This window comes from Triticum aestivum, chromosome 5A, assembly GCF_018294505.1.
Source record: "Triticum aestivum cultivar Chinese Spring chromosome 5A, IWGSC CS RefSeq v2.1, whole genome shotgun sequence".
NCBI classification, from domain to species: Eukaryota; Viridiplantae; Streptophyta; class Magnoliopsida; order Poales; family Poaceae; genus Triticum; species Triticum aestivum.
The window spans coordinates 199,500,227-199,522,902 of NC_057806.1; the positions used below are offsets into that span (position 1 = coordinate 199,500,227).

At 41.4% G+C, this 22,676-nt stretch overlaps 1 protein-coding gene and 1 long non-coding RNA gene across 29 annotated transcripts; one reads left to right on the forward strand and one right to left on the reverse strand.

The window, feature by feature from the left end:
• Nucleotides 1–10,295: 10,295 nt before the first annotated feature.
• On the forward strand, nucleotides 10,296–19,058 carry LOC123102781 (uncharacterized). Of its 26 annotated transcripts, XR_006449300.1 has the most exons (12): nucleotides 10,301–10,682; nucleotides 10,782–10,938; nucleotides 11,649–12,083; nucleotides 12,829–14,030; nucleotides 14,952–15,353; nucleotides 15,744–16,388; nucleotides 16,459–16,539; nucleotides 16,636–16,695; nucleotides 16,965–17,046; nucleotides 17,348–17,450; nucleotides 17,604–17,887; nucleotides 18,888–19,020. XR_006449300.1 is itself a non-coding variant. In XM_044524207.1 (7 exons), exons 3-6 carry the CDS (start codon nucleotides 11,805–11,807, stop codon nucleotides 16,176–16,178), a joined length of 690 nt encoding a protein of 229 aa, XP_044380142.1. In that variant the 5' UTR covers nucleotides 10,325–10,682; nucleotides 10,782–10,938; nucleotides 11,649–11,804; the 3' UTR covers nucleotides 16,179–16,388; nucleotides 16,459–16,945. The 26 variants fall into 26 exon arrangements, 2 of the variants coding, with proteins under 2 accessions (XP_044380142.1, XP_044380143.1); XR_006449306.1 differs by lacking the exon at nucleotides 18,888–19,020 and having other exon boundaries at nucleotides 10,296–10,682; nucleotides 10,788–10,938; nucleotides 17,604–18,082; XR_006449312.1 differs by having other exon boundaries at nucleotides 10,298–10,682; nucleotides 16,965–17,450; nucleotides 17,785–17,887.
• Nucleotides 18,287–22,250, reverse strand: LOC123102783 (uncharacterized). 3 transcript variants are annotated; one of them, XR_006449324.1, is made up of 4 exons: nucleotides 21,674–22,248; nucleotides 20,785–21,460; nucleotides 20,517–20,692; nucleotides 18,287–19,611 (listed from the first exon to the last, which is right to left on the reverse strand). It is a non-coding gene; the product is annotated as an uncharacterized lncRNA (long non-coding RNA). The 3 variants fall into 3 exon arrangements; XR_006449323.1 differs by having other exon boundaries at nucleotides 20,785–22,248; XR_006449325.1 differs by lacking the exon at nucleotides 18,287–19,611 and adding an exon at nucleotides 19,771–20,110 and having other exon boundaries at nucleotides 20,785–22,250.
• Between the last annotated feature and the right edge of the window lie 426 nt (nucleotides 22,251–22,676).

Here is a 22,676-nt window from a genome sequence, read left to right on the forward strand (position 1 = left end):
GGATAGTGGTCGATGAGTGGAGTAATAGTAGTAGATGCAGGCAGGAGTCGGTCTACTTGTCTCGGACGTGATGCCTATATACATGATCATACCTAGATATTCTCATAACTATGCTCAATTCTGTCAATTGCTCAACAGTAATTCGTTCACCCACCGTAAAATACTTATGCTCTTGAGAGAAGCCACTAGTGAAACCTATGGCCCCTGGGTCTATCTTCATCATATTAATCTTCCAATACTTAGTTATTTCCTTTGTTTTTTTACTTTGCTTTTATTTTACTTTGCATCTTTATCACAAAAATACCAAAAATATTATATTATCATATCTATCAGATCTCACTCTCGTAAGTGACAGTGAAGGGATTGACAACCCCTTATCGCGTTGGTTGCAAGGAGTTATTTGTTTTGTGCAGGTACTAGGGACTTCGCGCGTGACCTCCTACTGGATTGATACCTTGGTTCTCAAAAACTAAGGGGAAATACTTACGCTACTTTGCTGCATCATCCTTTCCTCTTCAAGGAAATCCAACGCAGTGCTCAAGTGGTAGCACTATGCATCACCATGATAGATCTTGCGTGTGTGTAGGATTTTTTTTTGAAATTACTGGTTACCCAACAGTGGCATCAGAGTCAGGTCTATGTGTAGATGTTATATGCACGAGTAGAACAGAAAGGAGTTGTGGGCGTGGGTATATACATATTGCTTGTCGTCACTAGTTGTTTCTTGATTCCGCGGTATTGTTGGATGAAGCGGCCCGGACCGACATTACATGACCGCGTTCATGATACTGGTTCTACCGACGTGCTTTGCACGTAGGTGGTTGGCGGGTGTCAGTTTCTCCAACTTTAGTTGAATCGGATTCAATGAACAGGGTTCTCTCTGAAGATAAAAAAGCAATCACTATACCACGTTGTGGTTTTTATGCCGTAGGTAAGAATGGTTCTTGCTAGAAGCCCGTAGCAGCCACGTAAAACTTGCAACAACAAAGTAGAGGACGTCTAACTTGTTTTCGCAGGGCATGTTGTGATGTGATATGGTCAAGACATGATGCTAAATTTTATTGGATGAGATGATCATGTTTTGCAACAGAGTTATCGGCAACTGGCAGGAGCCTTATAGTTCTCTCTTTATTACATAAGATGCAAGCGCCATATAATTGCTTTACTTTATCGCTATGCGATAGCAATAGTTGCAAAAGAAATAGTTGGCGATACGACCATGTGATGACACGTTGATAAAGATCAAGATGATGGAGATCATGGTGTCATGCCGGTGACGATGGAGATCATGACGATACTTCGGAGATGGAGATCAAAGGCACAAGATGATGATGGCCATATCATGTCACATATTTTTTTATTGCATGTGATGTTTATCTTTTATGCATCTTATTTCACCTAGTTCGGCGGTAGCATTATAAGATGATCTCTCACTAAATTTCAAGGTACAAGTGTTCTCCCTAAGTATGCACCGTTGCTATAGTTCGTTGTGCCGAGACACCACATGATGATCGGGTGTGATAAGCTCTACGTTCACATACAATGGGTGCAAGCTAGTTTTGCACATGCGGAATACTCGGGTTAAACTTGATGAGCCTAGAATATGTAGATATGGCCTTGGAACACTGAGACCGAAATGTCGAGCGTGAATCATATAGTAGATATGATCAACATAGTGATGTTCACCATTGAAAACTACTCCATCTCACGTGATGATCGGACATGGTTTAGTTGATTTGGATCACGTGATCACTTAGATGATTAGAGGGATGTCTATCTAAGTGGGAGTTCTTAAGTAATATGATTAATTGAACTTAAATTTATCATGAACTTAGTCCTGATAGTATTTGCATATCTATGTTGTAGATCAATTGCTCGCTATAGCTTCCCGGCTTATTTTGATATGTTCCTAGAGAAAACTACGTTGAAAGATGTTAATAGCAATGATGCGGACTAGCTCCATGATCTGAGGATTATCCTCATTGTTGCACAGAAACATTATGTCCTTGATGCATCGCTAGGTGACGGACCTATTGCAGGAGCAGATGTAGACGCTATGAATGTTTGGCAAGCTCGCTATGATGACTACTTGATAGTTTAGTGCGCCATGCTTTATGGCTTAGAACCAAGACTTCAAAAATGTTTTGAACTCCATGGAGCATATAAGATGTTCCAAGATCTGAAATTGGTATTTCAGACTCATGCCCGAATCGAGAGATATGGGACCTCCGACATGTACTTTGCCTACAAGATGGAGGAGAATAGCTCAGCTAGTGAGCATGTGCACAGAATGTCTGAGTACTACAATCACTTGAATCAAGTGAGAGTTAATCTTCCAGATAATATAGTGATTGATAAAGTTCTCTAGTCACTATCACCAAGTTACTAGAACTTCGTGATGAACTATAATATGCAAGGGATAACGGAAACGATTCCCAAGCTCTTCGCGATGCTGAAATTGGTGAAGGTAGAAATCAAGAAAAAGCATCAAGTGTTGATGGTTGACAAGACCACTAGTTTCAAGAGAAAGGGAACTTCAAGAAGAATGGCAAGCAAGTTGTCACTCCCATGAAGAAGCCTAAAGCTAGACCCAAGCCTGAAACTAAGTGATTTTACTGCAAAGAAAATGGTCACTGGAAGCGGAACTACCCCCAAATACTTGGCTGATAAGAAGGATGGCAAAGTGAACAAAGGTATATTTGATATAAAGATTATTGATGTGTACTTTTAGTGTTCATAATAGCCCCTGGGTATATGATACTGGTTCAGTTGCTATGATTAATAACTTGAAACAGGAGTTACAAAATGAACAGAAACTAGTTGAGGGCAAGGTGACGATGTGTGTTGGAAGTGATTCCAAGGTTGATAAGATCACCATCGCACACTCCCTTACCTTCGGGATTAGTGTTAAACCTAAAATAAATGTTATTTGGTGTTTGCGTTGAGCATAAATATGATTGGATTATGTTTATTGCAATATGGTTATTCATTTAAGTCAAAGAATAATTGTTGTTCTATTTACATGAATAAAACCTTCTATGGTCATACACTCAATATAAATGGTTTATTGAATCTCGATCATAGTGATACACATATTCGTAATATTGAAGCCAAAAGATGAAAAGTTAATAATGATAGTGCAACTTATATGTGGCACTGCCGTTTAGGTCATATTGGTGTAAAGCGCATGAAGAAACTCCATGTTGATGGGCTTTTGGAATCACTTGATTATGAATCATTTGATGCTTGCGAACCATGCCTCATGGGCAAGATGACTAAGACTCCATTCTCCGGAACAATGGAGCAAGCAACTGACTTATTGAAAACAATACATACTGATGTATGCGATCCGATGAGTGTTGAGGCTCGCGGCAGGTATCGTTATTTTCTGACCTTCACAGATGATTTGAGTAGATATGAGTATATCTACTTAATGAAACACAAGTCTGAAACATTTGAAAAGTTCAAAGAATTTTAGAGTGAAGTGGAGAATCATCGTAACAAGAAAATAAAAGTTTCTATGATCTGATCACGGAGACAAAATATTTGAGTTAGGAGTTTGGCCTTCAGTTGAAACAATGTGAATAGTTTCACAACTCATGCCACCTAGAACACCATAGCGTAATGGTGTGTCCGAACGTCGTAATCATACTTTATTAGATATGGTGCGATCTATGATGTCTCTTACTGATTTACCGCTATCGTTTTGGGGGTTATGCATTAGAGACAACTGCATTCACGTTAAATAGGGCACCATCTAAATCCGTTGAGACGACATCGTATGAACTATGGTTTAGCAAGAAACCAAAGTTATCTTATCTTAAAGTTTGGGGTTGCGATGCTCATGTGAAAAAGTTTCAACCTGATAAGCTCAAACCCAAATCCGAGAAGTGCGTCTTCATAGGATACCCAAAAGAAATTGTTGGGTACACCTTATATCACAGATCCGAAGGCAAGATCTTTGTTGCTAAGAGTGGATCCTGTCTAGAGAAGGAGTTTCTCTCGAAAGAAGTGAGTGGGAGGAAAGTAGAACTTGATGAGGTAATTATACCTTCTCCCGAATTGGAAAGTAGTTCATCACAGAAATTAGTTCCAGTGATTCCTACACCAATTAGTGAGGAAGCTAATGATGATGATCATGAAACTTCAGATCAAGTTACTACCGAACCTCGTAGGTCAACCAGAGTACGGTCCGCACCAGAGTGGTACGGTAATCCTGTTCTGGAAGTCATGTTACTAGACCATGACGAACCTATGAACTATGAGGAAGCGATGATGAGCCCAGATTCCGCAAAATGGCTTGAAGCCATGAAAACTGAGATGGGATCCATGTATGAGAACAAAGCATGGACTTTGGTGGACTTCCCCAATGATTGGCAAGCCATAGAGAATAAATGGATCTTCAAGAGGAAGATGAATGTTGATAGTAGTGTTACTATCTACAAAGCTTGAATTGTCGAAAAACAGTTCTTGACAAGTTCAAGGTGTTGACTACGATGAGATTTTCTCATTCGTAGTGATGCTTAAGTCTGTCCGAATCATGTTAGCAAATTGCCACATTTTATGAAATCTGGCAAATGGATATCAAAACTAGATTCCTTAATGGATTTCTTAAAGAACAGTTGTATATGATGCAACCAGAAGGTTTTGTCAATCCTAAAGGTGCTAACAAAATGTGCAAGCTCCAGCGATCCATCTATGGACTGGTGCAAGCATCTCGGAGTTGGAATATACAATTTGATAAGTTGATCAAAGCATATAGTTTTATACAGACTTGCAGAAGTCTGTATTTACAAGAAAGTGAGTAGGAGCACTACAACCTTTCTGATAAGTATATGTGAATGACATATTGTTGATCGGAAATGATGTAGAAATTTCTGGAAAGCATAAAGGAGTGTTTGATAGGAGTTTTTCAAAGAAAGACCTCAGTGAAGCTGCTTACATATTGGGCATCAAGATCTATAGAGATAGATCAAGACGCTTGATAAAGATTTTTCAATGATTACATACCTTGAATTTTTTTTGAAGTAGTTCAAAATGGAACAGTCAAAGAAGGAGTTCTCGCCTGTATTGCAAGGTGTAAAGTTGAGTAAGACTCAAAACACGACCACGGCAGAAAATAGAAAGAGAATGAAAGTCATTCCCTATGCCTCAGCCATAGGTTCTATAAAGTGTATTATGATGTGTACCAAACCTATTGTGTACCTTGCCATGAGTTTGGCAAGGGGGTACGATATTGATCCAGGAGTGGATCACTTGACTGCGGTCAAAATTATCCTTAGAAGACTAAGGAGATATTTCTCAGTTATGGAGGTGATAAAGAGTTCGTCGTAAAGAGTTACGCCAATGCAAGCTTTTCCACCGATCTGGATGACTCTAAGTATCGATCTAGATACATATTGAAAGTGGTAGCGATTAGCTAGAGTAGCTCCGTGCAGAGCATTGTAGACATAGAAAATATGCAAAATACATATGGCTCTGAATGTGGCAGACCCGTTGACTAAACTTCTCTCGCAAGCAAAACATGATCACTCTTTGGGTGTTAATTACATAGCGATGTGAGCTAGATTATTGACTCTAATAAACCCTTTGGGTGTTAGTCACATGGAGATGTGAACTAATCACATAAAGATGTGAATTATTGGTGTTAAATCACATGGCGATGTGAACTAGATTATTGACTCTAGTGCAAGTGGGAGACTGAAGGAAATATGCCCTAGAGGCAATAATAACATTGTTATTTATATTTCCTTATATCATGATAAATGTTTATTATTCATGCTAGAATTGTATTAACCGGAAACTTAGTACATGTGTGAATACATAGACAAAACAGAGTGTCCCTAGTATGCCTCTACTTGACTAGCTCGTTAATCAAAGATGGTTAAGTTTCCTGACCATAGACATGTGTTGTCATTTGATGAACGGGATCACATCATTAGAGAATGATGTGATGGACAAGTCCCATCCTTTAGCTTAGCATAATGATCGTTTAGTTTATTGCTATTGCTTTCTTCATGACTTATACATGTTCCTATGACTATGAGATTATGCAACTCCCGAATACCAGAGGAACACTTAGTGTACTATCAAACGTCACGACATAACTGGGTGATTATAAAGATGCTCTACAGGTGTCTCCGATGGTATTTGTTTGGTTGGCATAGATCGAGATTAGGATTTGTCACTCCGTGTATCGGAGAGGTATCTCTAGGCCCTCTCGGTAATGCTCATCACTATAAGCCTTGCAAGCAATGTGACTAATGAGTTAGTTGCGGGATGAAGTATTACGGAAAGAGTAAAGAGACTTGCCGGTAACGAGATTGAACTAGGTATTGAGATACCGACGATCGAATCTCGTGCAAGTAACATACCGATGACAAAGTGAACAACGTATATCGCTATGCGGTTTGACCGATAAAGATCTTCGTAGAATATGTGGGAGCCAATATGAACATCCAGGTTCCGCTATTGGTTGTTGACCGGAGACGTGTCTCGGTCATGTCTACATAGTTCTCGAACCCGTAGGGTCCGCACTCTTAACGTTCGGTGACGATCGGTATTATGAGTTTATGTGTTTTGATGTACCGAAGATAGTTGTAAGTCCCGGATGTGATCACGGACATGACAAGGAGTCTCGAAATGGTCGAGACATAAAGATTGATATATTGGATGACTATATTCGGACACCGGATGAGTTTCAGGGGTCACCGGATAATTATTGGAGTGCCGGGGGGTTATCGGAACCCCGGTGGACTAATGGGCCAACATGGGCCTTAGTGGAGAGACAGGGGGACGGCCAAGGCAGGGCCGCACGCCCCTCCCCCTTTAGTCCAAATTGGACTAGGGAAGGGGGGCGGCGCCCCCCTTTCCTTCTCTTCTCTCCCTTTCCTTCCTTCCCCCTTCCTCCTCCTAGTTGGACTAGGAAAGGGGGAGTCCTACTCCTACTAGGAGGACTCCTCCCCTCCTTGGTGCGCCTCCAAGGACTGGTCGGCTCCCCCTTACTCCTTTATATACGGGCACACAAGTTGATCATTGATCCCTTAGCCGTGTGCGGTGCCCCCTCCACCGTCATCGTAGTGCTTAGGCGAAGCCCTAGGCCGGTAGCTTCATCATCACCGTCATCATGTCGTTGTGCTGAGGAAGCTCTCCCTCGACACTCAACTGGATTGAGAGCTCATGGGACGTCATCGAGCCAAACGTGTGCAGATCGCGGAGGTTACTTTCGGTATTAGGATCGGTCGGATCGTGAAGACGTACGACTACATCAACCGTGTTGTCATAACGCTTCCGCTTACGATCTACGAGGGTACGTGGACAACACTCTTCCCCTCTCGTTGCTATGCGCGTAGGATTTTTTTTGAAATTACTGCGTTACCCAACATTTGTATGGGCCGATCCTCTCTAATCCCCTTCGATCACCTTGTAGTCACGCGTGAATGCTATTTATCGCATTAAGCGATCGTGCGAGGATGTCTCGCTGAAGGTTGCAGACTAGTTGGGCCGACCCATTTTCGCGCAATGTTCGAACAAAAAATGGAATGGGAAAAAGGGAGAAGCGGGATCGATCTCTGGTTCCTAGGGAGAGAGCTCGCAATGCTAGCCACTGGGCCAATGCCTTTGCACATGGTAAGTTGGTGGCGCGTTTTCTACTTGATGCGAACATTTTTTGTACACACATTCAACATTGTCCAAATGTTTTTTCAATATTTTTCAAATACTTATTCAACATTTTTTAAATACTTGTTCAACAATTTTTAATACTCATTTCAACATTTTTCAAATACTCGTTCAATATTTTTTAGTACTTATTTCAACATTTTTAAATACTCGTTCAACATTTTTCATACACTCGTTCAACATTTTTTGGTAATTATTCAACATTTTTCAAACACTTTTAAAACATTTTTAGTACTTATTCAACATTTTTTAAATACCGGTTCAACATTTTTCAAAATCTTGTTCAATATTTGTTTAATACTTATTCAAGATTTTCTAAATACTTGTTCAACATTTTTTCAAAAGTGTTTTGAAGAGTCTTTATTTATTACTAGGAAAAGTGCCCGTGCGTTGCAACGGGAGAAAAAAAAATCACACCTCATACATACACTTAACGACATCAGCAAATCCTTGAAATCTTTCATGATGCCACGCAACAAGCAACATGATAACTTTTCTAAAAAAACAAGCAACATGATAAGTGGTGTTGTGCAAAAACATAAAGGTGTGATGATTTTTGAAGTGAACTGAAGGTGTTTAGAATTCATTATACAACGCAAATATCTACCTAGTTGTCTATATATGTTTACGCATTTGTTGTTGTTTTTCGGTGACGCAAAAAAATATTGCATTAGAATGAAATAGCAAAGTACATTTTAGTATTTAATGATAACATGTGCATAAGTGTTTTCATATACTCCCTTCGTCCAAAATAACTTGTCCCAAGTTTGTCCCTCAAATGGATGTATCTAACACCAAATTAGTGCTAGGTATATCTCTTTGAAGGACAAGTTTTTTCGGACAGAGTGAATATACCCAGCGCATATATATGCGACGCGACGTGAATGTGTGTGTGTGTGTGTGCGCGCGCGCAATCATAATTCAATTCAAGACTTAATTTGGTTGCAAACATATAGGATAGCTCCACAAAAACAACCAATCTATAAGGACATATGTAATAGGCATTTCTAAAATATCTCATCATACAAAGAAGGTATTATTTAAGTTTGCACCCTGAACGTAATTTCAAAAATTAATGATAATAGCATATTTGAAATCTACATATTTTTCTGATGAATATACCCAGCGCATATATATGCGACGCGACGCGAATGTGTGTGTGTGTGTGTGTGTGTGCAATCATAATTCAGTTCAAGACTTAATTTGGTTGCAAACATATAGGATAGCTCCACAAAAACAACCAATCTATAAGGACATATGTAATAGGCATTTCTAAAATATCTCATCATACAAAGAAGGTATTATTTAAGTTTGCACCCTGAACGTAATTTCAAAAATTAATGATAATAGCATATTTGAAATCTACATATTTTTCTGATGAATATACCCAGCGCATATATATGCAACGCGACGCGAATGTGTGTGTGTGTGTGTAATCATAATTCAGTTCAAGACTTAATTTGGTTGCAAACATATAGGATAGCTCCACAAAAACAACCAATCTATAAGGACATATGTAATAGGCATTTCTAAAATATCTCATCATACAAAGAAGGTATTATTTAAGTTTGCACCCTGAACATAATTTCAAAAATTAATGATAATAGCATATTTGAAATCTACATATTTTTCTGATGAATATACCCAGCGCATATATATGCGACGCGACGCGAATGTGTGTGTGTGTGTGTGTGTGCAATCATAATTCAGTTCAAGACTTAATTTGGTTGCAAACATATAGGATAGCTCCACAAAAACAACCAATCTATAAGGACATATGTAATAGGCATTTCTAAAATATCTCATCATACAAAGAAGGTATTATTTAAGTTTGCACCCTGAACGTAATTTCAAAAATTAATGATAATAGCATATTTGAAATCTACATATTTTTCTGATGAATATACCCAGCGCATATATATGCGACGCGACGCGAATGTGTGTGTGTGTATGTGTGTGCAATCATAATTCAGTTCAAGACTTAATTTGGTTGCAAACATATAGGATAGCTCCACAAAAACAACCAATCTATAAGGACATATGTAATATGCATTTCTAAAATATCTCATCATACAAAGAAGGTATTATTTAAGTTTGCACCCTGAACGTAATTTCAAAAATTAATGATAATAGCATATTTGAAATCTACATATTTTTCTGATGAATTTTCATATATGGCATGTCAGATTTAAAGTTAGGGTTTCAAAGATATGAAAATTTCAAAAAGTAATTGATTTTTTAAAGGAAAAGGGTGGTTGTGGGAATCGAACCCACGACCTCTAGCGCGGTAGATCACGGAACCAACCAGTGCACTGCTCGCCTGGTCATTGTATATGAGGGGATCTCCCCTTATTGAGCTATGAGCGAGCGCGAAAAAAAAAGTTCTTCTCACTTACCGGTGGCATTGGTGGGTAATTATTTGCAACTTTATGGGCAGTTTTAATGACGGACGGGCAGAAGCGATAGCCGCTTTATTAGTAAAAAAAAAATAAAAAAAAATAAGGTAAAGATAAAGATAAAGATGTGTGCGCGCGCGCGTGCGTGCGTGCGTGCGTGCGTGCGTGTGTAAAACACTCCAGGCGGCTGGCCTCCCGCGCGGCTGGGCCGGCCCATCCGGGGCTGTCCCGATGCGAGAGCTACCCTGGCTCGCTTAAAGCGACAAATAGGGGCGCCCGTAGCGACGCGACTCAGAACCACCCTCGTCGCCTACCGCTCAAAAAAGAAGAAAAAGAAAAAACCTCGTCAGGGAAGCACGCCCCGAGCGCGGGCTCTGCCGCCGCCGCCACAAGCCTCCTCCACGCCTCCCCTCCGGTCCGCCCCCCTTTGCTCGTCGTCCCCACATACCCGCCGCCGCCGCACGACGCATGAGCCGCACGCCCGCACCCTGCCTCTTCGGAGTCGCCGCCGCCGCCCAGGCCGGGTGGTGAGGCTGGTGGTGGCTGTAGGTAGGTGATGTAGATGGAGATGCGACGCTTGCGGCGGTGCCGGCCGGCTGATAATACGTACGTGAGCGCATATCCATTCCAGCTGGCTTTGTTTGTGACCTGCCGGCCATTCCAATTCCGAGGCGAGACGAGGTGATGACCGGCCTTGCTTTGCAGGTGCAGGTTGCAGCAGCTAATAGAGACGCTGTCTGTCTCTGTCTAGGAAACTCACTCATCGCCTGAGAGACAAATTGGTGATTCCATCCATGGATTGGTTTGGTTTGGTTGTTCCATCGATGAATCCCATGCACGTCGGTCTGATTCACCTGGCTGGGTATGTATACTTTCCACATCCTCTTTGCCAGCACCATTATATTCCTAGATAGAAACAAAACATCTACATCCAATATTCTTCTTATTAAGTATTATTATTACATCTGAAACAAAAGCATACTCCTAGATAGATAAATGGATGGATGAATTTGTGTGTCATCTTTGATTTTCTAAGTTGACTGAGATGAATTCGGAATTGAAGAGGAGGCCCAGGCAGAATTAGTGTCTGATGAGCCAAACTGAATGTGCTTCTTTCCGAATAATGTTCAGTCAGAAAAAAAGTCTCTGATTCCTGAACCAAAATTGAACAATCTACAGTCATAAGGAAATTCTTTGCATAATATTCAGGCTTAAGGCCCAGCCAAATCGAATGTTTTGTTTCCGAATAATTTGTTCTTCAGAATCTGGACAATCTGTAACAGAAAGGAGGACGAGACTGAACTTGGTGTTGGGTAGTAACTTAGCTTACATCAACGGGCTACCGTACCCTTCTGATTCTTCTTCCAGAAACCTAGTTTCCCCTCCAGCTTTTACTGCTCCACTTGCTAACTGTTTCTTTAATGTACCATCAAAGAAAATGTCGTCTGATTCATGTCCTCATCATCAGTTCCGCCATCTTTACTACTGATATGGCGGCATCGTAACTAATTCTTCTAATTTGTGTGTCATCTGAAACAAAGCTAACTTGTTCTCCCTCCGTGGACCTTGCAGTCTCTTCCATGCTCCGCCACCATCAGCTTTCTCCACGCCTCGCAACCATCAGCCTCCTTCACGCCGATTGAAGAGCTGGCCTAATCACAAAACACTCCACCACCATCTGAAGGAAAAAAAAAAACCACCACCACCAGCCTCCCTGCTGCTCCGGCTATGCGGCAGCTACCACTGCGACTCCTGCGCTCTGCGGCGGCCGGATCACTCCGGAGCCCCACCCTCTCACGTGGCGGCTGTCCTGTCCCTCTAGCGCCACATCTGTCGGCGGAGGCAGCCGCCACGCCGGCCGAGCTTGCCCGCTGGCTACCGCGGAGAGGGTACTCCCGGTTCGCGAGCGGAATCACCCCCTTGGAGCCGAAGAAGCTGGGATCCATCCTCGACGTCGAGCGCGCCAAGGGCCTCTCCCCCGAACACCTCGTCGCGGCATGGGATGACGTCAGTTCCATTCCCCTTCTCATCTCCTTCTCCTTTTGTTGTACGTTTTGTTTTTACCTGTACTAGCATTGAGGAGGTCACATCTGATGCTGTCGATAAGCGTACAAATTTCATATTTTGTACTGGTAGAATGAAAATGTGTCTGAATGTTCTTTCAAGAATGAAAATCAAACGAGTGATCCATTGAAATGTGTTGAGCTCTCTAGGATATTTGCTAATTCAGGTTTTCAGGGCCAATTGTTTAGGGGCATAGACATGAGTCATGGGCTCGGGGCCAATTCTGTGAGCCGTATAGGCTCTTTGACAGCATAGTATACTCAATAGAAAACAGAAAAATTGAAAAATAAATCAGTACATAAACATTGCACCTTGCTATTTTATCCTAAGAGAGATGTCACACATTGAGGGGGGTTCTTTTTTTCGAGAACACGCAAATGGCTTTGTCGCATCTTCTCATTAAGAGGAGAAGCAGGTTTTAGTTTAAAGAGATTAGCAGAAGGGCAAACATTGTTCTACTTTCCCCGTAAGTGCGGTGGATACCAATATTGTATAGAGCGTGATATGAGCTTATAAATGCCACCACTGCAAGGGAACCAAATTATCGTTCCTGTTCGAGAATCTAGAGCCATGAGATATGCTCTCAGGGCCTTGCGCCCTCAAAGTGCTTGGATCACAGTTGCTGCTCAATGCTTAATAGACTTGCCCATATCATCCTATTGTCTGTACACTCTCATGTCAGTTGCAGTTTTCCAGGTGAAAATCGTTTAACGGGACATATTAATGGGTCGGATGGGTAAGATGGATCGTGTGTGGAGATAGGCAGGGAAAGCAAGAAAAGGGAAGGCAGATGGATATTTGTGGGTTGGTATGAGTTACGTGCTTTACTAGCTGTTATATATAGCGTTTTGCATCTGATAATCTGTCATGCCCCTACCTGAAGGCAAGACAACTTGCTGTATGCTTTTGTTTGGGCAAAGAATCGAACCTGTAGGTTGGAAAATAGCAGAAACAAGTAGGATATTTAGACCGTCTTGTCCGATATGTTGCAAAAACCATGCATTATTTGCATCAAGTGTGGGGAGGAACCTAATATCGTCCCTAGGAATTTCTGTATTCAAAAGGCTAGTGGCGTGACCAGTAATCTCACATAATGTCCTGTTAGCCCAGAAAATCAGCAAACTAAGTTTTGGCTTTGCCTAATTATCATCCAATTACTAATTTTTGTATGTCTTATGCTGTTGACACTAAAGCATTATTTTGTATCTACGCATACTGCTTACTGCATTTGTGTTGTTAACTTGAATCCATCCTGAGTTCCTGACATTTCTTTTGTACAATTTGTTTGTGTCGCTATTCTTTTCGTGGAACATTAGTACCACTTGGGAAGAGGTCATATAGGTGTATCTATTAAAGCAAAGCTTTACCGTCCCTTGGAACAAAGATCGGCTACATGGTACTCCCTCCATTTTTGTATACAAGGCCACTATCAAAATTACAATTTGCAGCTATACAAGGCCACTAACACCAATCGAGATAAAATTGATGAGATTTGCCTCGTACTAGCAACTGAGGACATTAATACCCCTTGCATGCAAATGTTGGTTTGCATGCACCACATTAATCAACCAACAAGGAGTGAGAGAGTTGTCTTGTTGTGCGTTGGAGAGAAAAATACACATTAATTAACACGTCAAGCAAGGAGAAAAGTCTAGCTTGCAACAGTGGCTTAAGTAGCCATTAATTTCTACCTTGGTACCTGTAATATGGGTTTGTGGCCTTGTATACAAAAATGGAGGTAGTATTTATTTGTTGGTTGGAGTTTTGATTGCATCACCATGATTGTTTTCTGAACTATTTATTTTCTTAACTAATTTGATCTTTTTTGTAGCCCATATTTTGTTATTCCTTTGTGGAGAGGAAGTGGATGTACCACCATGTTTATGCAAGGTTATTTCTCGGCTCTTCTGCGGATATTCAATTTTTATAAGCCTTGTTGATTGCTTTCCTTTTCATAATTTTCCATTGAAACTGGATTTTTTTACAGTCTTTAAGTATGTTCTTTACTAAACACTAGTAGAATGCCCGTGTGTTGCCATGGGCCTTTTAATTTTTATCCTAATTGCATATATACTTGTATTGTTGTATATATAACTTGGTGAATTTTTTGCCCCTTCCAACAAAATTGCGTCAACACCCTTGTCGATAGATTCTTTTTGAACATCGACATAATACATCTCCACCTCTCTCATGCTCTGCAAAATAAACATATATAAAAATACATCTTTTTGTATTATCACGTGCAAAAATTATATAAAGAACAATTATTTGTATGCATCTCTTTCAATTGTGTAAGACTCAAAGAGTTTTCGGTCCATCCATCATAATGATTTGTCAATTGACATTTTCAAAGCATCATCCAAATCCATTAGTTTTATCTCTATTCTACAAAAGTGAATATATATTCATTGGTCAGCTGCCTGCTTGGGATCGTGCTTTTTAGTAGTGAGTCGCATTCCAATTTTAGTAAACTATAGACTTACATATAAATCACTTATTGGTAATTATTCTTCACAAATGACTTGCTATGGTGTGCGATATTTTCACTATATAAAAAGGTATGTGACATTTCTCTCATAGCAAACAATCGCTTTTCCCTAAAAAAAACAACCGCTCTTTTCTGTTCTCATCTACTACCACTATAAAAGCACGAGAGGGTGGAGAACCAAATCATCCTATCCATCGAAACCTGCAATCAGATGGTCTACATCCCTCCAGCATACTAAATGCGTTTTATGCTTTAATTACCCACCATGCCATTATGTTAATTAATTACCCACCATGCCATTGGGTTAACATCCTCACCAACAGGTCGCTGCCCTCTGCTCTCTCGCGACCACGCCCTCGGGGCAGTTTTCCATTGCCCAGCGCCCCACACCTCGCCCCACCTCTTCCCTCCCCGCCAGCCACCGCCTGCCTCCATCTGCACGCGTCGCCGGACCGCCGCGTCCACGCGTAGCCCGGACTGCCGCCCACGCTCCAAGCGCCCGGTCTGCCACGCCCACGCTTGAGGTGCCCAGGCCGCCCCATCCACGCTCCAGGCGGACCGCGGCGCCCACGCTCGAGGCTCCCGGGCCGCCCCGTCCATGCTCCAGGCGGACCACGGCGCCATAGCTCCAGGCGCCCGGACCGCCACGCTCACGCTCCAGCCGCTCGGGCCGCCGCGTCCATGCACCGCCCGGACACAGGCACCGCCGGTCCTCCACACTGCAGGTGCTTTCCCCTCACATTCTTCCTGGTTGCAGTGACAATTTTTGGTTTAATTGTACGCATGTTCAATACCACTGCCTTCTAATTTCTGCTGCTGTGAGTTCTAGGCTTGCTGTCAGTTCTAGGCTTGCTTCATAGAGTGCCATAGTTAAAACAGATGCAAACATATGTATTGCAGCAGTGGACTGCATAATGGGATAGTTGTACATAATGGGAAGATGATTCCGATCCGTCTATCTATGTTGAGGCTCCTGCACTTTATCAATGTTGCTTACTCTGAACTCTGTAGTCGCACATTGTACATGCTGTTCCAATGTCTGATTATTACATATGCTTTTTCACCTCTTTCTGTACTTTGTTGATTTTTCTTTAACATTTGTGTTTTTCCTAAAGGATGAGCAAGAGTAATCCAGACAAAGTTCCAGGAATGACTACGCATCGTTCCCCATTTAAAGACATAACGAACTCGTCTATGATTGAGAATGCAAATGTCACTACTAATAGTCAAGAAGCAAAAAAGAATACATCGTATGCCCGAATGTCTGATGAGAAGAGAGCAGCATTCCTTGAAAAACGTCGTATGTCCCGACAAGAAAAGAAGTCTCAGGCTCTGAATATTGTTAATGGTCAACTAACAGTTGAGGCACATGCTCTGTTAGGATCCAAGGAATGTACACCTTTGAGAAACATAACCAACACACACACAAATGGTATGTTCATACTCTGCATATCATAATTATTGAATGACCATTTGCTCATTTTGCTAGGAGGTTTGTCTCCTGCGTTGTGTCAGATGCAACATGTACTGAAGCCGCAGGACACCCTTGAACAGCGGGATCTGCCGCCTCCCTTGGACTTCGCCGGCAAGGCGTGATCCGTCGTCGCCACCCACTCCTCCCATGGGAGGATGCGGCTGCTATCATCAACCTCCGCTCCATGGGCGTGCTCCCAAATTCAATATGTTAGATTTGCAGAGACTGATGTTGCATGACGCAAGAAGAAACATGTGGTTCTGTTGCGAATCACCGCAGCGATGCAGTAAGTTTCCAGATTGATGCTATTGTTACTGCACATGAGGGAATACATGGTTATTATTTTGACCATATAGGTGCCATGGAAGCTGGAGAATTTTTATCTACTATACTTGTTCGTTGCCTGCATCATATTGCAGTTCCAAAGTCCACATAAGGTATTCCATTAACATTTCGTACACCATTTTTTCCGCCACTCGATCACATAATGAATATCATGAACATTCATACCAAGTTATTTTGTGTCCTATCAGGAATTTTAAATAATACATAATTCATTGGCGTGTACTCTGTCATAGGATGTTGCTTTACATGTAAGATTTTTATCCCCTTTCTAATGCTAATGATGAAGATAATCCTTTTGTGGAATTAAGCTTCATTTAGGGTGGATAATGTATGGCTGTGCATATGTTGTGTATTTTTTATATTAAATGCATAAACTTTTCTGGTATTAAAACAAGTGAGATTGGTTACAAATAAACAAGTTAGTTCAGCAGCATTCACGTTTTACAACTGGAATCATTTTTGCCAGAGTTATTCCGACCTTTTGGTAAAGTGATTGAATTTTTCCTTTGCACTGCAGTTTGGGCGCACCATGTTTTAACTCAGCTAGGCGCTTCGACGAGGGTGTGTCAAAACTCAGCTAGGCGCTTCGGTGTCAACTGGTAAGAAGTTAGTGCCGTAGGAAGCTAGATAATTGGTGACATGTATAGCATCATAATTTGTAAACTACAACTTAGTGATTTTGTTTTAGAGGTAACAATTGCGGTATCATATTCACTGATTGTTTTTTCATAAAATAGTTCATTGGGTGCTAGCTATCCCTGAAGACTGGTTGTTGTACATACTGGCTGCTGTACATATTTCAGAATATTTGGCTGCTTGCTAGAGAGTGCATACTGGCTGGTGTACAAATTTCAGAATATTTGCAGTACATAAATATCTTATGATGTTAAAAATTCACAGTGGTTCCTTCACTACCCTCCTCATTCGGTGTTCCACCTCACCACTCCCCAGCAGTGGGAGCAGAGCAGCCGACGGGTTCCTGGCTTACCTGCCTCACAAAGAGGTAGTCATGACTGAACCTGAAAAAATGCTGCTTCCTGTATACATTAGTAGAGGAAAAAATGACTTGATTTCTGTAGGAGTGTCTTGTGGATTAAGTGGATATGTAATGTCCTTTTAAAAAAGTGGATAGGTAATGTACTATTCTTGATTGCAGCTGGTGCTTTTTTGGAAATTTGATAACACCACAAGCAGCAATCGATTTTGAAAGCCAAAAAACATCCAAAACATGTACAGTGGGAGTACTGCCAGTTTAGGAGCAAAGTAACCATTACTAGAGTAATGAATATGAGAAATGAATAGTTGATGAAACTGAGCACTGTTGTAATTCTCGACAGTGAAATGGTCTTTTTTGTCCCAGTAAAGGTTGGAGGTAGAATCAGCTTCAATCTCGAGTACCCAATTGTAGAGAAGACGAAAGGAGGCACAACATATATGGAAGTACGAACTCTGGCAGTAACAATTTTATGTTTCCAAGTTAGGTTGATGATATTCAACTTAATAGAACCCAAACTTTTGTTGTTGAGTTCAATATACAGTGTCCCGTGTATAGTTTTTAAGGTGTCATGTTTCTCAAGAGAATACATCTGCACGTAAGGAACTAGCTACCAGTATCAATCTAAATGAACAAGCTCATAAGCAGCCTTTGCTTTTGATTCATTCGTTTTATACTTTTGTTGGAGCATAGTTCCATTCATATTTGTGATATACTTATTTTTCTGTATCACTTACAATTTTTGTTTAGCAAAGTGATGTCCCTCTTGAATAATCATATGCTGCTATCCGTTCAGACATTGCACTTAGCAAATGTAATCTTTTATGGGATTAGATGTGATTTTCTGTTTCATTATACTGATTGTGACATCAATGGGATATTGCGTACAATGTTCTAATGTTAAGATGTTGTAAGTACTCACTGTGGTTTCGACATGATGCTTGGTATATGGAGTCTATAGCATCAATGTGATGCATAAGCCTTTCCAAATTAAATCAACTTGTCTGAATTCTTTCCTCTCTTATCGCATGCTTAAGTTTCTTGCTCGTGTTTAGTATGATGCGCAAGAGAGTTGATGCCCACCGAGTTCCAACTCTGAAAGATGTGCATCTCATTATACCTAAAGCACACCCCAAGTAGCAAATCCTGAATGGGATGATGTCTTTTTTTCTTCTGCCGTCGTCGATTACCAGCTCGTGTTCCAAAAAACAAAGACAACTGACTACCTTTCAAACCACTAAAGCATATTATTTAGTTTTTCTAACGCTCAAGATAATGATAATGCATATATCTACAAGAACTGGTCTGATTATTTTGCTTTTAGTTTATTGCACTCATGGAATGCGAAGGAACTAAATCTACCAATTTGCAGGGTCAATATTCATTATTTCATGATTTTATGTTCTACTATGCAAAAACTTAGATTGACTTGCTATTTTCATTCAGGATGGTGACCAGATAAGGAAGCAATTTTTGGTGCACCTACTCAACTACATCAACAGTGAAGCTGCACACAACATTTCGGATGTTTGAGAGAATTGATCAGCTTCATCAGGAAATACCGCTATAATTTTTTGGCTCTATGAATACAATGAGTCGATGATACATTGAAGTGTCTTCTTGATTTATAATAGTACTTTTTAGTGCAATCAAAATATCTTTCTAGTATGTTAATTCTTATATATATATTAGTTGAGACGTGCATTTGCACGTGCACGCTTACTAGTCTTAAAAATGCATTTCACTCTCTGACTCTCATTAGCCCGGCCTGCTCTCCTCGCCACATCGTCGTCGCTGCCATCACTCCCCTCCACGACATCTCACTGCAGCCTCCCCTTGACACCACTTCATTCAGCCCGCACCTTCTTTTCACCACTGTCTTCTCCTCCACGGCATTGCCCGCTCCTCTTCTCTCCACCAATATATGCACTCTCATGCAAGTTGTTGCCAAATGTCTGCTCAATCAAGTGACTCTGGATTTTCTTCTAATATTCAGTCATGTTAGCATATATGATTATTTCTTTCGTGGGAGCATGTATTCTACATCCTCCTCCACCCCCCTTAAAAGGAGTGGACGCAAAATGGCATGAAGCTTTGAGACAACAAGGACTCTTTTCTTCTCATCAGTTTCTTCCTCTTGTTCCTCATCAAACTTCCAGAAAAATCAAACCTGTAAAACGATCGCCGCCATCAGTGGATGGCAATATCACATGTTTAGGGACCATCTGAATAGTTCTAAATAATATATCCATATTACTTTATCCATCGGCATACCACATACATCATAGCAAACACGACATATTAACAGACAACATAAAAATAGTACAACTAAAGCTCAACTAAAAACTAATACACAATTTGACAGACATGGCATATCTGTGTCAGGTACACAACATAAATCAGAAGACGAAATGTCATAACATATGTCTGCCATTGCAGATACTCATATCAACTAAAGCTCCTTATGATTTACACAGCCCAATTTTACAATAAAGAACACCCGTATACAAAGCTGTATAACCACAACTGGCTGCTCTGGAACATGAGGTCCTTTCTCCTCTGCCATGGTTCATGCATTCTTCCTTTTTGAAAAGCGGATAAGATGGTAGTACCTCGTTTTTTTTAGAATAATCCATGAGGGGTTGTAATTGTTCTAGCCTGCAATGCCACTATTGTGACCAGCCATTTATATATTCTTAATAAATGTGTAGTGCCCCAGCCAAGTTACTACAATTCGGCTTATACTAGGAAACTGATATCTCAACAAATTAAGGACCAATATACTTTAAAGAAACCTGACAAATGCCATATCTGTGCAGTTAGATACATATATTTATTGACTATCAGTACAACATCCAGGCAGTGAGAAAGCTAAACCTTTGAAAGCTAAACAAATGTTACATTGGATAATCCAGGTAACTTATATATAACTACAACATAAAACTGTAAAACACAAAGAAAAGGCATGAGACGGCAACCAGTTACTGCAAAACAAAACTAATTCAAGGATTCTAAGACAAATGAAAAAAAACACATACAGAAATTGCAGATTAGATGGTAGGAAATGAATCATACCATGAATCAAATTCGTCATGGGATGAGAATATATCAGGAAAAATGAAATTCAGTAGCGACCACAAGTCTGCTAGATTATTCTAAAGAGGTGTTCAAGTCAAAAGGAGCTTGTTATCCATTGAAATGCGCCTCAACTCCCTCAATAATTTGCACTTTGCATTTTTCAACCGATGCCCCTGGAAAAAAGAATCCGGCCAACACGTAAATACATGGGGAAGGGAGAGACATCTACAAGAACAATAATTCAGATCATGTGCTATTCCATTACCTCATCTACAACAACATACTTCCACTTATAATTAGCAAGAAAATTTTGCATCAAACATGGCCATCTCATATGAAGTGATTATTGTCGGAAAATCAGGATCAACAGTTTTGGGCATGTATTTTCTCCTTTGCTTTGTCCGAGCCGCTTTATCTCCATGGACATTATGAGATCAAGCTTCCCCATCTAAAGTTAATCAAGGGGAAACAACGACCAGATGAGATAAATAAGCTCACTTCCAAAGTAGGTCAACGACAAACATCCGGTCTCCTCCTTGCCGAGCCGCCCTCAGTAAACATTACCCTGTTCATCAAGTCGACAAGCTTCCTCTCGCTGCAAATCCAACATGATTCATCCTCTTCCTAACTAAGCAGCAAATTGATACATTACCTTAGAGAATAGGGAAGCGCCAGTCATATCTCGTGTAGGTAGGTAAAATTCACTAAATGATGATATTATAGAAGCAAATTTTGTAAAGAACAAAAAATAACAGAGACATGGGAGCAATCACCATGGACCAGCCAAGAAAATGTCGATCGCCTTGGTCCCGGAGTTGGCCATGGAGATGGTGCCCTTGCGCTGTGCTTCAGTGCCTCGCAAACTCCCGTCCTTGATTTGGTTGTGGACGTCGGAGTGTACAATACAGACTGTTAGCAGTAGCAAAGGTCCATGGAAGTGTCTGTGAGCCAGAGATAAGTGCCATGTAAAACCGACACAAACTTATCTAATCAAAACGGCACTATATATTGAGAAATTGCTGGTGTGTGAGAGATAATCGCTAGTGTTATTCAACCTCTGGACAGCTTGCAGATTGTGTGAAGAATCAGATAAGTCCCACCAAAGCATGTGGCCGATCTTGCTCTAGCCCTATGTAAACGGACAATAAATTTACCTCGCTCGTCGGCCTTAGCCTGTGGCCGATCTTGGGTCGCGAACCACCCTGCCAGGCCTGGCCCCCCATGAACCGGCTGCCCTCTATGCCCCCCGGCTCTGGCCCGACCTCCTCCGGCCAGGTCTGCACCCTCACGCCCCTTCCATTAGCTCGTCGTGCCGCCACCTGACCTCGCCTCCGAACTCCTGAGGCCTGGGACATCCTCCTTCAGTGCCTCGCCGACCGGCCACCAAATCCCAGCTGCTCAACCTGACCTCCGCCAGCCGCCGGCCACCTTGCCATGGATATCGAGGTTGTCATGGCCGAGGCGCGTGGGTACCGTCGTGGCTGCTCGGCGTTTCGTGCGGGCAGAGAGGGATACATTGCAATGACGAGGGTAGCAGGCGGCGAGTGGAGTGGCCGACATCGGTGCGAGCAAGCAAGCTCGTTGCGCGCCAGGGCTGGGCGGCGGCGGCATGGTGAGGGGAGAGGAAGATTGGATCGAGATGGAAGAGGAGGGGCGGGGTGGGGTGCGGCGGCTAGGTAGGGGTCGCTGGTTTATTTCTTCACCTTTTTTTTCTAGTGGGATGGAAAAGATAGATGGATGAGGAGGATGTGTGATCGGTGGGAGCTATCGATCGATGATGGGCAACGAAGCCAAACGAGACGAAAGGACAACCGCCGTACCATGACTCCTCTTTTAGGAATAGAGATATATTTTTAAATTTTCATATCAATGGATTCGGTCAATCTGACATTCTTAATATCATGTGCATGTTATTGTTCAAGTGTCCGATTTTATGTTTTGTTGATTACTATCAGTAAATGAAACCAGTGATTATAACCCTTGGAACACAAATTTGCTTATTTTAGATGAGGCTGTTTGAACCTGGTATCTAGGCAAAATTGGCTACATGACACTCTAAATTCGTAGTATTTACTCTATCGTACTATAAATTCATTGCTTGCCAAGACATACTGTAAGCTTGCATCGATTTGCCAATATGCACTCCTCCTACTATAT

What these genes read in the sequence shown, in the direction of transcription:
- LOC123102781 (XM_044524207.1), top strand. Translation starts at nt 11,805, where the DNA reads ATGCGGCAGCTACCACTGCGACTCCTGCGCTCTGCGGCGGCCGGATCA. An exon ending in TACCACCATGTTTATGCAAG is followed by an intron (nt 14,031 to 15,743) that starts GTTATTTCTCGG and finishes TTTTTCCTAAAG; the next exon opens with GATGAGCAAGAGTAATCCAG. An exon ending in AACCAACACACACACAAATG is followed by an intron (nt 16,061 to 16,143) that starts GTATGTTCATAC and finishes GCGTTGTGTCAG; the next exon opens with ATGCAACATGTACTGAAGCC.